The 13,235-nt window shown below is 46.4% G+C and overlaps 1 protein-coding gene across 1 annotated transcript in view; it reads right to left on the bottom strand.

Annotated features, from left to right (window-relative positions):
- Positions 1–11,781, bottom strand: part of MYO7A (myosin VIIA) — a 116,056-nt gene extending 104,275 nt beyond the window's left edge. Inside the window, exons 1-3 of the mRNA XM_033146002.1 lie at positions 11,675–11,781; positions 5,112–5,225; positions 4,301–4,453 (exon numbers count right to left, since the gene is read on the bottom strand). Coding sequence (XP_033001893.1) covers positions 4,301–4,453; positions 5,112–5,225; positions 11,675–11,779 — 372 coding nt within the window. The 5' untranslated portion in view covers positions 11,780–11,781. The remainder of the gene's footprint in view (positions 1–4,300; positions 4,454–5,111; positions 5,226–11,674) is intronic.
- Between the last annotated feature and the right edge of the window lie 1,454 nt (positions 11,782–13,235).

Genomic DNA, 13,235 nt, shown 5'->3' with positions numbered 1-13,235 from the left:
GCTCCAGGGACCATGCATTCGCTCCATAAGACGCACAGACATTTTCCCTTACTTTTTAGGAGGAAAAAAGTGCATCTTACGGAGTGAAAAATACGGTAAGTTCAAATTAAAGGCCAGGCAGAATAGCTCTGTCATGGCCGTATGTAACCACTACGCAAGGAGCATGTATATTAAGTTATGAACTGAAGAAGATATACCAAAACAGTGTACTTATCCGGAATGCTGTCTTCGCTGAATATTATTTGACAATATAAAGAAACATTTCGCCCTACATTATTTGGTCCACGTGTTGCCTTTTTTTCATATTTTTTTCGTATATTTGTTGTTAGCTGCCCTGAGCCCGGTTTTTAAATCGGGAAGGGCGGGGTATAAATAAATTATTATTATTATTATTATTATTATTATTATTATTATTATTATTAAATGCTGGAAATTCCTGGCTGAGACACATGATATGAGCGCATTAGTGAGGAGCAAGAGGCCCCTCCAATTTTCTATGGTTAGCGGAAGGAACGAAACAACAAAATGACATCATTATTCAGTGCCATTGTTTCTTTGCATGCAAAAAAATGCTGTCGTGCACAGGCAGTTTGGCAAAGCTTTTGGTGATGCTCATTTCACTGTTTAGACACAGTCTGCTGCCAGTTCCTTGTTGTTAGCAAAGCCGCGCAGCAAGCCAATGGAGGATGAGGTTTAAACAAATGAGTTTATAAAGCAAATGCAGACAGATGGAAGAGCTCCACAATGCTTAGTATCAATGAATGACCAAGCAGGTCACAATGAGATGACAAGGCTTTCTTTCTTTCTTTGGCGTGCGTGAAAATGGGATGGCTCAGCAGTTTGTTAGACTTACCCTCCCTCCGCAGTTGGTCTGAAATTTGAAAAGCAAAGGCAGAGAGGGGAAACATGTTCTCTGTTATCAGCAGGTCACAAAACTCTTTGTCAAAGTCAAAGACATCCGAGGAAAGGAGGAGGGGGAGGGAAGAGGAAAAGGATGCCCTACACTGTCCCATGGCTGAGCGTATAATTTCCTAAGAGGCATAAACCACAAAATGAAACATACGGAGGAGGGATCTATGAAGAGACACCATTGGGATTGTAACGTGCCCCCCCATCAACCTCATTTGGGGCATGAGTTTGATTGGCATGACCTGCCAGCTGCCAGGATGGGAAGCGGGCAAAGAATCAGGGGACATGGAGATGCCATCTTAGGTCAATGCCCTATCCAGGGAACTGGAAGAATATGGTGTCTAATGAGGTGCTGCACCTAACCATTTAAATTTATTATTTTTTTAAAAAAAAATCTATAAATACGGTGCTTTCAAATAATAATGCAGTTTGCTGGGAATAGGATTTATGCAAATTGATAGAACCTTTTTTTTTTTTTTGCTTGGTAAATTACAAATAAACTTTCGGTTGCAAGAGGAAGGCCTTCAGCAGACGCCAAAAAAGACAACAGAGCTAGTGCCTGCCTAATATTCATGGGGAGGAGAGTTCCAAAGGAGAGGTGCCCAGCTCCGATACTGTGCTGAATAGGTTTCATGATAAGATGATAAGATGGTCTCCACTGGAATCCTTTGCTTGCAGAACACAGTGGTCGGTTGGGTAAATAAGGACAGAGTCGATCTTTTAGGTACCCTGGTCTCAGGCTGTGTAAAGGTAAGGTAGGTAGGTAAAACCCTGAACGGTTAAGTCCAGTCAAATGTGACTATGGGGTTGAGGCGCTCATCTCGCTTTCAGGCCGAGGGAGCCGATGTTTGTCCACAGACAGCTTTCCGGGTCATGTAGCCAGCAGGACTAAACCGATTCTGGGGCAACGGGACACCGTGACAGAAAACAGAGCGCACGGAAATGCCATTTACCTTCCCGCCGCAGCGGTACCTATTTATCTGCTTGCGTGCTTTCAAACTGCTAGGTTGGCAGGAGCTGGGACAGAGCAACGGGAGCTCACCTCGGCAGCCACGCAGATTCGATCTGCCGAACTTCTGATCGGCAAGCCTAAGAGACTCAGCGGTTTAGACCACGGCGCTACCCGCGTCCAGTGACACAGGTCCCCAGGCTGTGTAGGGCTGCGTTCGCCATAAACAGCCCCTTAAACTTAGCCCATGAGCTGATTTGCTGCCACTGATGCAACAGTGCCCGATAGATTTACCCCTGAATCTAACGTCCTTCTGGACAGCTCCGCTCCTTTGAGAAACACAGCTGGACAGCTCCCCCCTCGAAGGTGATGCTGACAAGTTGTCCATTGGGACTCACTGCTTAAGGAGGCCGGAGCGTGTGGGTCTTGGGGGACACGATTCAGTAAGAATCATCAAGGAGCCTAGGGTTGCTAATCTGATGAAAAATTCATTGCTGCTTCAGGGTTAACCTCCTACGAAGAGACAGATATCCAGGGCAGTGTTTCATGCACGTAATGAAAAGTTAATGCGCTGCGCGGAGGCCAGAGTGCTCAGCTGCCTGTGGTCACACCAAGATGTGGCTCCCTCTCTTCCTCCTCCTCCACCACCCTACACACAAATGCAAATTTAAATTCTAAGCAGAGGCAGGAGTCAGCAGTGGGGTTGTTTTGCACGCATACAGGATCCGTTGTGGTAGAGTGTGGGGAGAGAGGAAGGCTCTCTCACTCTTCCACCCCAGCATGGCCACCACCCTGGCTGCTTCCCCAAAGGCAGGCCCATGTCTATAAGCAGAGGTCGGCTGGCCAGCTGGGTCACAGATGCTTCGGTTGAGATTTCTGCATTGCAAGGGGCTGGAATAGATGACCCTTGGTGTCCCTTCCAACTCTACGATTCTGTGGCTCCCTGAGAGCAGCGCCCTCGCCCTTTACATCCTACACTGAGCCAATTTTATCCTACCGTACAAGACTGTTGTATGGATTTCCATGATTGTGTAAAGCGCTGGGTGGCCCTATTGGTCTATGGAATATGCACGGTCCATCTTAAATGGGGACACTTTTTTTAAAAGGTTGGCCCATGTTAGGGCCTTATTGTGGGATGTATTGTCACTGTAGCAGTCAAATAGAAGATTTCCTGTTTCCTAGAGTGGACATGCAGGGGAATGTTGCTCCAGCCAGGAGGACTTCCTGTCATACCTGCTCTGGAGCAACCTCCCCCTGCGTGGGACCCGGTAGATGGGTGTGACCCTAGCAGACCCTATAAAAGGGCTAGTCACGCAGCCATCTTCCTCATTTTGCCTTTTTTTGCTCTTTTGCTCTCTGCTGGCTCTTAGCCAGCAGCACATGGCTCATCCTTACAGAGGACGGAAGCCACAAGGTAGAAAATCTGAGGCTTGGCTCGGACTCCATATCTCTACAAACGTAAAGATAAAGCCTGCCTTCAGAATATTACTGCGGACTGAATGTAAGTAAACTTTACTCTTACTTTCAATCAAGATTGTTGTGTTATTATTATTATAAGATGGAAATAAAGGGGGAAACTTACCAGGAACAAGCCAGACTGGACAAGCCAGACTGCATTGCTTAACTTAAATGATTCTAATGAATCCTTCAACTTGCTTCCAGCAATGCGCAAGGGAATGTGCTCTGCTGCTTGCTCACTAACGTGGGTGAGGAAGGACAATACTGAATCAATATATCCTCCCCTACTTTCCTCAACATTCCCACACTTTTCAGTGGCAGCCCTCCGTTTGTGTAACCCTGGTGGGTTGTGTCTGTCTCCCACATCGTGGACTTCCAGGAGGGATTTAAAAACATTACGATAAAAAACTGTCACTGGCAGCTTTGAAATCATCATTGGAGAGACTGCTTTTAACTGTCTTTAGAATGCTTTTAAAAATGGTGGTGGTGAGGATTGAAGAAGAAGAAGAGGAGGAGGAAGAAGAAGAAGAAGAAGAAGAAGAAGAAGAAGAAGAAGAAGAAGAAGAAGAAGAAGAGTTTGGATTTGATATTCCACTTTATCACTATCTGAAGGAGTCTCAAAGCGGCTAACATTCTCCTTTCCCTTCCTCCCCCACAACAAACACTCTGTGAGGTGAGTGGGGCTGAGAGAAGTGTGACTAGCCCAAGGTCACCCAGCAGCTGCACGTGGAAGAGCGGAGACGCGAACCCGGTTCACCGGATTACAAGTCTACTGCTCTTAACCACTACACCACACTGGATTGTTATTAATGAGTTTGCCACCCTGGGCTCCTTTGGGAGGAAGGGTGTGATATAAACAGAACAAATAAATGAATGAATTGTTGTTATTCTTATGATTTCCTCAAATAAAGTCTGATTAAGAGGAGATGAGCCTGGGACAGACAGGGGGAGCAAAAGGGAGGCATGAGCTACTGTGACACTCACGTAGATCAGGTGTTCCCGGTAGCGGATGAGCAAGTTGCGGAGGATGCCTGCCTCATTCAGGTCTCCCAGACGGATCATGTCCTCCACCCCGTGGATGGAGGTGGGGTGCATAGGTTTGATGTGGCTGGCATTCTGGGGGGATATCCAGTGCTCCTGCAAAAGGGCAGGGGGAGAGCAGATTGTGCTGGAAGTTAGAAAGAGACAAGGAAATGCAGACAGCATGATCAAGTGTAACAGCATTTGCAGAGGTTCGCGGGGCCAGTTAGATCACGCAAGCTGAGTCCAGGGAGGAATGCCGTGGCGACACTTTACTGAGCAAAGTGAACAAAAACAGCGTATAATTTGAGGAGGAAGGTGTTTTTTCTAAACAAGTGGAGGAGAAGCTTCCTTGGAACTGCACAGCCAACTGGAGCACTTGCTACCTCAGTAATCTTCATGCCTGGTTGGTAAGCAACATTTCCAACACACACAAAGAGAGAGAGAGAGAGAGAGAGAGAGAGAGAGAGAGAGAGAGAGAGAGAGAGAGCACTGGGTAGTTGACTGAGAAGAGAATTAACTCCCAAGTTACAAACTGAATGATCCCTGCTGTTGCGCTTCCAACAGGACACTTAAAGATGGCAGGGAAGTGATTTGCAAGTGGATTTAATAGAATAATATTTGCTGAGCACCCGGTTCTGCCGAGTTGCGAATGGAGTCTGCTTAAGCACTCATGTCCCTCAATATGAAATGGAGATCTCTCGCGGCAGAGCAAGACCTAAGAGGAAGACACAGCCAGAATAAGACCGCCGATTACCATTTCCATCTTACATACATTTCCTTCATCGTCTAGAACCTGGATCTGCCCAGAATCACACAGCTTGACCACTGCTCCGATGGGAACATCAAATTCCCGCCCGGTCTTCAGGTCCATCCATACATAATCTCCCTAGAAGGAAACACAAGGGGAAATTTAATTTTTGAGGAAATGCAACGGAAAACAAGCAGAGGAGAGCAAGGCTGCAGGCGAAGCGGTAATAACAACAACAACAACAACAACAACAACAACAACAACAACAACAACAACAACAACAACAACAACAACAATAATTGGAGCTTAACCTGACAGAATATGCTGAGCTTGCAGATTTAACATATAGACTAAGAGAAGAAGAAGAACATGCGTTTAGAGAAGATTGGAAAATGTTGAATATATGGTAAATAATTGTGTACAGCTGAAAACATTGGCAGCATTAAGACAAATTCAACAGTTTAAATAAGTTTTGATGGATGTAATAGAGATGGAATACTGAATGGTTTAGCTTATAATATGTAAAATGAGCCACGGAAAGAGAAGGGAAGTCACTGAGATTTTAAGGTTGTAAAAGTCAGGATTTTAAATTGTAAAAACAGAAATTTTAATAAAAATTATTATTATTATTATTATTATTATTAATAATAATAGGTGAGTCTTTAGCATATGACAAAAGCTGTACAATGAAGACAGCAGGCATGATCAGAAGAAAGATATCCAACATGCATTTCTCCTGCTGCCTTTGTGATGCATGAATTCTCCACGTACCTAGAATTTCAAGAAGGAGATGACCTTTGTACACTAAACAAGAATTGCAAAGAGGCATTGGAAAGCTAACAAAGCAATTGCTAGCAAATCCCCCCAAAATGGCTGGATTTTTTCTTTTCTTTTTTCGAATTTATTGTGTCTCTGGTTTATAATCCAAAATAAAAATGCTCTATCCATCCATGCTGAGGCAGCGCTATTGAACAGGCTCCGTGCTGGACGTTTGAGGGTGAAAGCTGAATTAAAATTAATTTACAGTTTTGAAATACATTTGTTCTACGGCTTCAGTTTATGAGATTACTTTATATGACTCTGTAACAACAACAACAACACTAGATTCTAAATGAAGACACTAAACGTGCAAGGATATTGCATGTTACATCTCCATTGTCTTTTCAGCAACAAGCTGAAAAGTGGAAGCCTGCCTTTAAAAATCTGCATCTGTATCTTCAGTGGATTTGAAAAATTGTGACGTAGTGCTGGACCAAGACTTGGAGGAGCAGGGTTCGAATCCCCACTCAGTCACGAAGCTGAGGGACATAGGGCCAGTTACTGTCTCTCAGCCTAGCCTACCTCACAGGGCTGTTGTGAGGATTGAATAGGAAAGGGGGAAACCATGTATGACACTTCCTTGAGCTCCACGGAAGAAAGTTGGGTTAGGAATCTAATGAAGGAAAGAAATCAAATTTCTTATTCAGTTTACCTCCTGCTCATCCTCCGGAAGGAGCCCAGGGTGGCAACACACACAAAACAATTAGAACATCTAAAAAATGATTCTAATGCAGATGCAGAACGGGAAAGATCACACATGAAATGCGTGTTTTACTTGTTTTAATGTTGAGGTAAGGTGAAGGTGAAGGGACCCCTGACCATTAGGTCCAGTTGCGGACGACTCTGGGGTTGCGAAGCTCATCTCACTTTACTGTCGAGGGAGCCGGCATACAGCTTCTGGGTCATGTGGCCAGCATGACTAAGCCGCTTCTGGTGAACCCGAGCAGTGCACGGAAACGCCGTTTACTTTCCCACCAGAGTGGTACCTATTTATCTACTTTCATTTTGACATGCTTTCGAACTGCTAGGTTGGCAGGAGCAGGGACCGAGCAACGGGAGGTCACCCCGTCGCAGGGATTCGAACCACCAACCTTCTGATCGGCAATCCCTAGGCTCTGTTGTTTAGACCACAGCGCCACCTGCGTCCCTAATGTTGAGGTATTTACTGTCAAATCACCTCAAGATGTTTTCTAGCAAGTGACTCATATATGGAATTAAATACATTAATAATATATAGATATAGATCTTCCTGCAAAAATTAATTGCAATCATAGGATGCTCCTGTCACTCAGCTGGGATCTTCTGTCGGTGCCATGTCAAAGGTCTTCCCTCATATCTAAAACTTTCAACAGTTCTGAATTGGTTTCTTCCCCATTATCTGCAGTCTTTGCTGAGCCAATCCCTTATCTGTCACCAGAGGTCAAAAGAGCAGCCCGGTCCTGCCCTTGTCCCGTGACTCTACTCAGCAAGGAGCGCGGGGAACCAAAGGGAGAGATCATGTCCTCACGTCCTCTCTGGAGAAGATTTGAAAAGGAGAACCGGCTGGATGGGCAGAGAGAGTGAAGCTGATCTCGGAAATGGGAAGGACACAGTAAATAAGGGTCTTGTGACTTCTGTTTCAGTGTATCTAAGGTATCTGAAGAAGTGTGCATGCACACGAAAGCTCATACCAATAACAAACTTAGTTGGTCTCTAAGTTGCTACTGGAAGGATTTTTTTTAATTTTGTTTTTACTACGGCAGACCAACATGGCTACCTAAGGTAAAGGTAAAGGGACCCATGACCATTAGGTCCAGTCGCGGACGACTCTGGGGTTGTGGCGCTCATCTCGCTTTACTGGCTGAGGGAGCCGGTGTACAGCTTCCGGGTCACATGGCAAGCATGACTAAGCCGCTTCTGGTGAACCAGAGCAGCGCACGGAAACACCGTTTACCTTCCCGCCGGAGTGGTACCTATTTATCTACTTGCACTTCATGCTTTCGAGCTGCTAGGTTGGCAGGAGGAGGGACCAAGCAACAGGAGCTCACCCCGTCGTGGGGATTTGAACCGCCGACCTTCCGATCGGCAAGCCCTAGGCTCTGTGGTTTAGACCACAGCGCCACCCGCGCTACCTACCTGTAGCCAAAAGGATGGAGGGCAATGAAGGGAGGTCAAAGCCCCCCCCCTCTTCCTGGTCCATTCTAGGCCCCGCCCTCTGGTGCCAAGAACTCCGCCTCCCAGACCCCACCCAGACTGTTTATTTCTTTAGGTGCTTTAGGCATTGCTCCACAAAGAAAATCTCTAAAAGGTTTGCAACATCCCTTTATAAAGACGACAAACGCAAAAAATTGCATTTTTTAAAAAAAGCACGCGTCATATTTTAGCGCAGGACTTGCAACAATTGTTGTTATTTTTATTTCTGTTATTAGAATTTATCACTCCACCTTCACCCAAGGTCCCGGTTAAAACATAGTATTAAAAGAAGTGCTTAAAATTTCAGAAATAAGACGAAAAAGAAAGTCAGGGTAAAAGGTTGTGTTATCGATGAGAGAATATATCCTCCTGAAAATCAGCATAAACTGGAAGAACTAACACGGGGCAGGGCATAAGAGATCTAAAATGCAGCTGCAAGCATCCTAGCCTACCAAATACACAAGCATGCATTGTTATAATCCCAGTACGTTTTCGATCACAATTCAAAGTGTTGGTGCTGACCTTTAAAGCCCTAAACGGCCTCGGTCCTGTAGACCTGAAGGAGCGTCTCCACCCCCATCGTTCAGCCCGGAAACTGAGGTCCAGCTCCGAGGAGGGCCTTCTGGTGGTTCCCTCCCTGTGAGAAGTGAGGTTGCAGGGAACCAGGCAGAGGGCCTTCTCGGTGGTGGCGCCCGCCCTGTGGAACGCCCTCCCATCAGATGTCAAGGAAATAAACAACTATCTGACTTTTAGAAGATATATTAGGGAGGTTTTTAATATTTTGTTGGAAGCCGCCCAAAGTGGCTGGGGAGGCTCAGCCAGATGGGTGTGGTATTATTATTATTATTATTATTATTATTATTATTATTAAACATCAGCAACTGCCACTTCTGCTGCTGCTGCTCTCTTCCCAACACGATCCAAAAATTGGTGTTGATAAGTGAGAGGAGAAGGAATAAAGGATATGAAACTGAACCCATAGCCGCATGTTAGCCATACATGGGCCTATGGTTTTTTGGATAAGGGGGAGCAAGGCCAAGCAACTAGCTCCACCCTTGATGGAATTGCATGCGCCATGGGCCCTGAGCCCTGACGCATATGTCTTGAGCATGGATGTCCGCAAAGGAGCGCCTGTGGTAGAGTAGTTTAATTCACACAGGTACTGCATGCAGTTTAGAGCTCCACCCATGGTCAGCCCTGCTCCTTCTTCCCATAGTCACTTGCTGGGCCTGTATCCGAATAATGTGCATTCAAGAGGAGGCAGAATTGAGGTGTGGGCACCTACCCAAGCAACCGAAGAAAAAGGTAATCGACAGGATCGAGGCAGGAGAACATCACACCAAGAAAGTGGAGTCTGCTCTTTGTTAGCAAAAACAGGATCTGCAATGCCTTCTTACAACCCTAGATGCGGGTACCCCATGGCTTGTCCTCTGTGAGGATGAGCTAGCAATAAATCACACAGAGTAAGTGAAGCTGGCTCTTTATTAGAAGCTACCAGATCTGCTCAGGAGTGTCAGGCGTCCGGAAGATCTTGCCCCCATAAAGCGGTTGCTGAGACAGAAGGTCCCTCCTGCCTCCCCACAGCTGCTGAAGTCTCCTCCTCTCAAGGGTTCCCCCCCAAGCAATCTGAGACTGTGCCTGAGTAAAGCTAACTTCTCTGCCCTTTTCATACCTCTCCTGGTTCTGGGAGACCAGGGAGGAGCAGAGCTGGCCGCAGCAGGAGGGAGAGACACCTGTGACTCTTCACCAGCCTGATTCTTCACTGCCTCTTGGCTCCCCCTCCTGTTTCTGGACTTCTCTCTGCCACAGATTTTCCTGGCTCACTAAACCCTGTTACCTCTTCATCTTCCGACACCTCCTCCTTCCAGTCTTCTCCCTCTGACCACTCATAGTTGTCCCACCATCAATCCCCGGGCTCTGAGCCTTCTTCCCTTGGGGGTTCCCCAGCTTCAGTGCCTCCCACCATTCATCTGTGTCCAACCAGCCCATGACAGCAATGTCGACATATTACCAAAGTAAATCACTATACAGTGGTACTTCGGGTTGCGCATTCAATTTGTTCCGGGGTGCCGTTTGCACCCTGAACAGTGCGCAACCCAGGCCGCGCTTTCACGCATGCGCGAAAGCACGATATCGTGCTTCTGCGCATGCACGAACTGCAAAGAACACTCTGCTCATGCGCAGACCGCACGGACATGTGCAGAAGCGTCCGCGCTCCATGTTGCACTTCCGGGTTAGAGTACGCAACCTGAACGTACGCAACACGGAGTGTGCGCAACCCAGGGTATGACTGTATTGCCAAATCCCAGAGGGATGTGAAAATCACTGGAATGCCTTTTATGGAAATGTAGGAGCTACTAAGACTATTTGTCTCTATAGCCCAGTATGGGAATGTGGGTGGCGCTGTGGTCTAAACCACCGAGCCTCTTGGGCTTGCCGATCAGAAGGTTGGTGGTTTGAATCCCCATGACGGGGTGAGCTCCCATTGGCTATCCCAAGAGTTGGCAACCTTTGAGGAATACCAGTACCCCTTTTAATCATTTTGTGCTGACACCCAGAGCACTTTTCATCCATTTGTGAATACTGGCACTTTGGTTTTTAATCCAAAAAAAGTACTAACAATAACAGCAACATTTACATATAACCATAGCGAAGCGGCAACTTTCGAAAACAATCGGCTGACACAAGAGGTCAACCATCAAGCACTTGCTTAAAAAGAGCTGTCGTTGAAGGACTTTGAAATGCTGAGAGGGCCCCAAGAAGACCTCCAAGGGAAGGTGTTTCAGAACTAGCGGCTACAGCCGAAGAATGAATGGAGCATAGGACGCAAAGCCCCCCCCCCTGCTCTGCCCCCCCCCGCCACTGGCCTGTGCCTGCCCACCCCCCCAAGGTCCCCCACAACTGGAAGAAGTTTCGCCAGCCCTTCCAACAAACCGCTGTGCTCCCTCCTCCCCAAACAACTGCCCTGGGATTTTGGACTCTAAAATCTGCCAGGCACATCTTTCCAAGGTGGTCAGAAAATCGGGACACAACAAAGGTCCACTATGGGGAGCGCTGACACAGGTGAGCAGTATATCCACCAGTGCTCAGAGATCTGCAATGGTTGTCGATTAGCTACCTGGTGAAGTCCAAGGCGTTGGTATTAGCATTTAACAACCTGGGACCCGTTTGTCTATGAGCTCACCTTCCCCCTATATGCGCCCACTCGGTAGCTCTGATTGGCAGAACTGGCACTATTACATGTGCCACGTAGCACCCACTCTGCATTTACAAGCAGTCGATCTTTTAGTGTGGGCAGCACACCTTTGGAACTCCCTGCCTAATGACACCAAGCAGGCGCCCATCAATGTACGCTTTTCAATGCCTGCTGAAATCACTTTTGCTTGGGTGAGCCAGGTGCTTGGAAAGCTGGTGTGAGTTTTAATTTAAGCCCATTGTTACTTTAGCTTTCCTTAAGTCTTAAACCATGGTTAGCCATAATTTCATTGTTTTGTGAACATCTTCCGACAGTCAAGCAGTGTATAAATTTTATGAAATAAATAAGCAAGATTGCAGCTTGCAATGCAGACCCAAAAGCTGGTGTGCACCTCTCTTACCGATAGGAGCGTAGTGGCCTTCAGGACTTGGTTGACATTGCGGATGAGGGCCCACTTTTTCTGGTCCCTCTCGTGGACAGCCGGGTTGCCGTAGCCTGGGAACATGGTAGATTCAGCCTTGCTGGCATTCCACGGAGGTTGCTCTTAACTCTCTCTCTTTCCTATCTTTGAGCCTTAGACAAATTCCTTCATCTGGAGAAGCAGCAACATAGTTCCTTGGGATAGCAACTCCTATTTTTTCTCCCCGTCCGTGAGGTGCCGGCTTACTCTTTTCAAGTCACATGCTGGCTCCTTGCTGGGACATGCTCCTCAGATGAGATCCTGCGCACATTCCTTGTTGTTTAGATGGCATTTCCCCAAGTCCACTGCAATTTCGGCACTGCCTTTGCCTCTGAGGGAAATCCGCACTGGATCTCAGGCTCCAGCTCTGGAAGAGGCTAGAAATTCATATCTGAAGGAGGTGGGTCTCTTTCGGAGCTGCCAGCTCCCCTTATTCCAAGAAAAGGCTCTGCGGAGCTTCGTGCCTTTCAACAGCTCTCTCGGGTACTTATTAATCCACAAATGTAAGTCAGTTCCCCCGTGTAACACATGGCTTTTAATTAACCTAATACCTCAGAGCGCCAAGTTAACCAAAGCGCAAACGGGAACTCAAAACCAAAGGCCATCTGCGGACGCCTTAAACCCCGTCGCCGGGCTGCGGAGCCATAGCAACAGAATTTTAAATAATTGAGCGTGAGGCATCCTGAACAGTTAATACCTACTAAGTGGATGGAGTTGCAGGATAGACCCAAAGAGGGAAACAGCACGTTATGGTGACTTCAGAAAATGCCTGATGATTGGCAGCGCAATATATATTATGCATGTTTACTCAGAAGTAAGTCCCGGAGGTATCTGCTCCCAGATAAGCGTGTATAACAGGTGTAGGGGGAAATGAGGCCCTAAAAAGCCAATGTGGCCCTCCAGGCTTCTCTATGTGGCCCTTTGAACTCTCCTCTGCCTACGCCACCTTCCCGCTAGTAACACTCTTCAATGACTCTGCTTTAGATACAGGTAGGTAGTCGTGTTGGTCTGCCATAGTCAAAACAAAATAATTTTGTTGTTGTTCCTGCTTTAGACCTCAAATGTTGCTGCCTGGCTAGAAAGTGTATCATATATTATTATCATTACAGTGGTACCTTGGTTCTCAAATTTAATCCGTTCCGGAAGTCCGTTCCAAAACCAAGGCGCGCTTTCCCCATAGAAAGCAATGCAAAATGGTTTAATCCGTTCCAGACTTTTAAAAACAACCCCGTAAAACAGCAATTTAACATGAAGTTTACTATCTAACGAGACCATTGATCCATAATATGAAAGCAATAATCAATGTACGGTACTATAAAATAAATAAGACAGTATTGTAGAGGATAAAAATTACAATTATTATTTTTTTCTTACCTGCACTGATGATAGTCATTGTCACTTCCACAGTTACGCAATCAATCAATCAATCAATCAATCAGTAGCTGAACTGAGTTCCACACAGTCACAAAAACAAATTAACCAAAAAAGCCTCAAAAACAAA

This window comes from Lacerta agilis, chromosome 4, assembly GCF_009819535.1.
Source record: "Lacerta agilis isolate rLacAgi1 chromosome 4, rLacAgi1.pri, whole genome shotgun sequence".
NCBI classification, from domain to species: Eukaryota; Metazoa; Chordata; class Lepidosauria; order Squamata; family Lacertidae; genus Lacerta; species Lacerta agilis.
The sequence above is the reverse complement of the archived record's forward strand: the minus strand, read 5'-3'. Positions and strand labels throughout refer to the sequence as shown.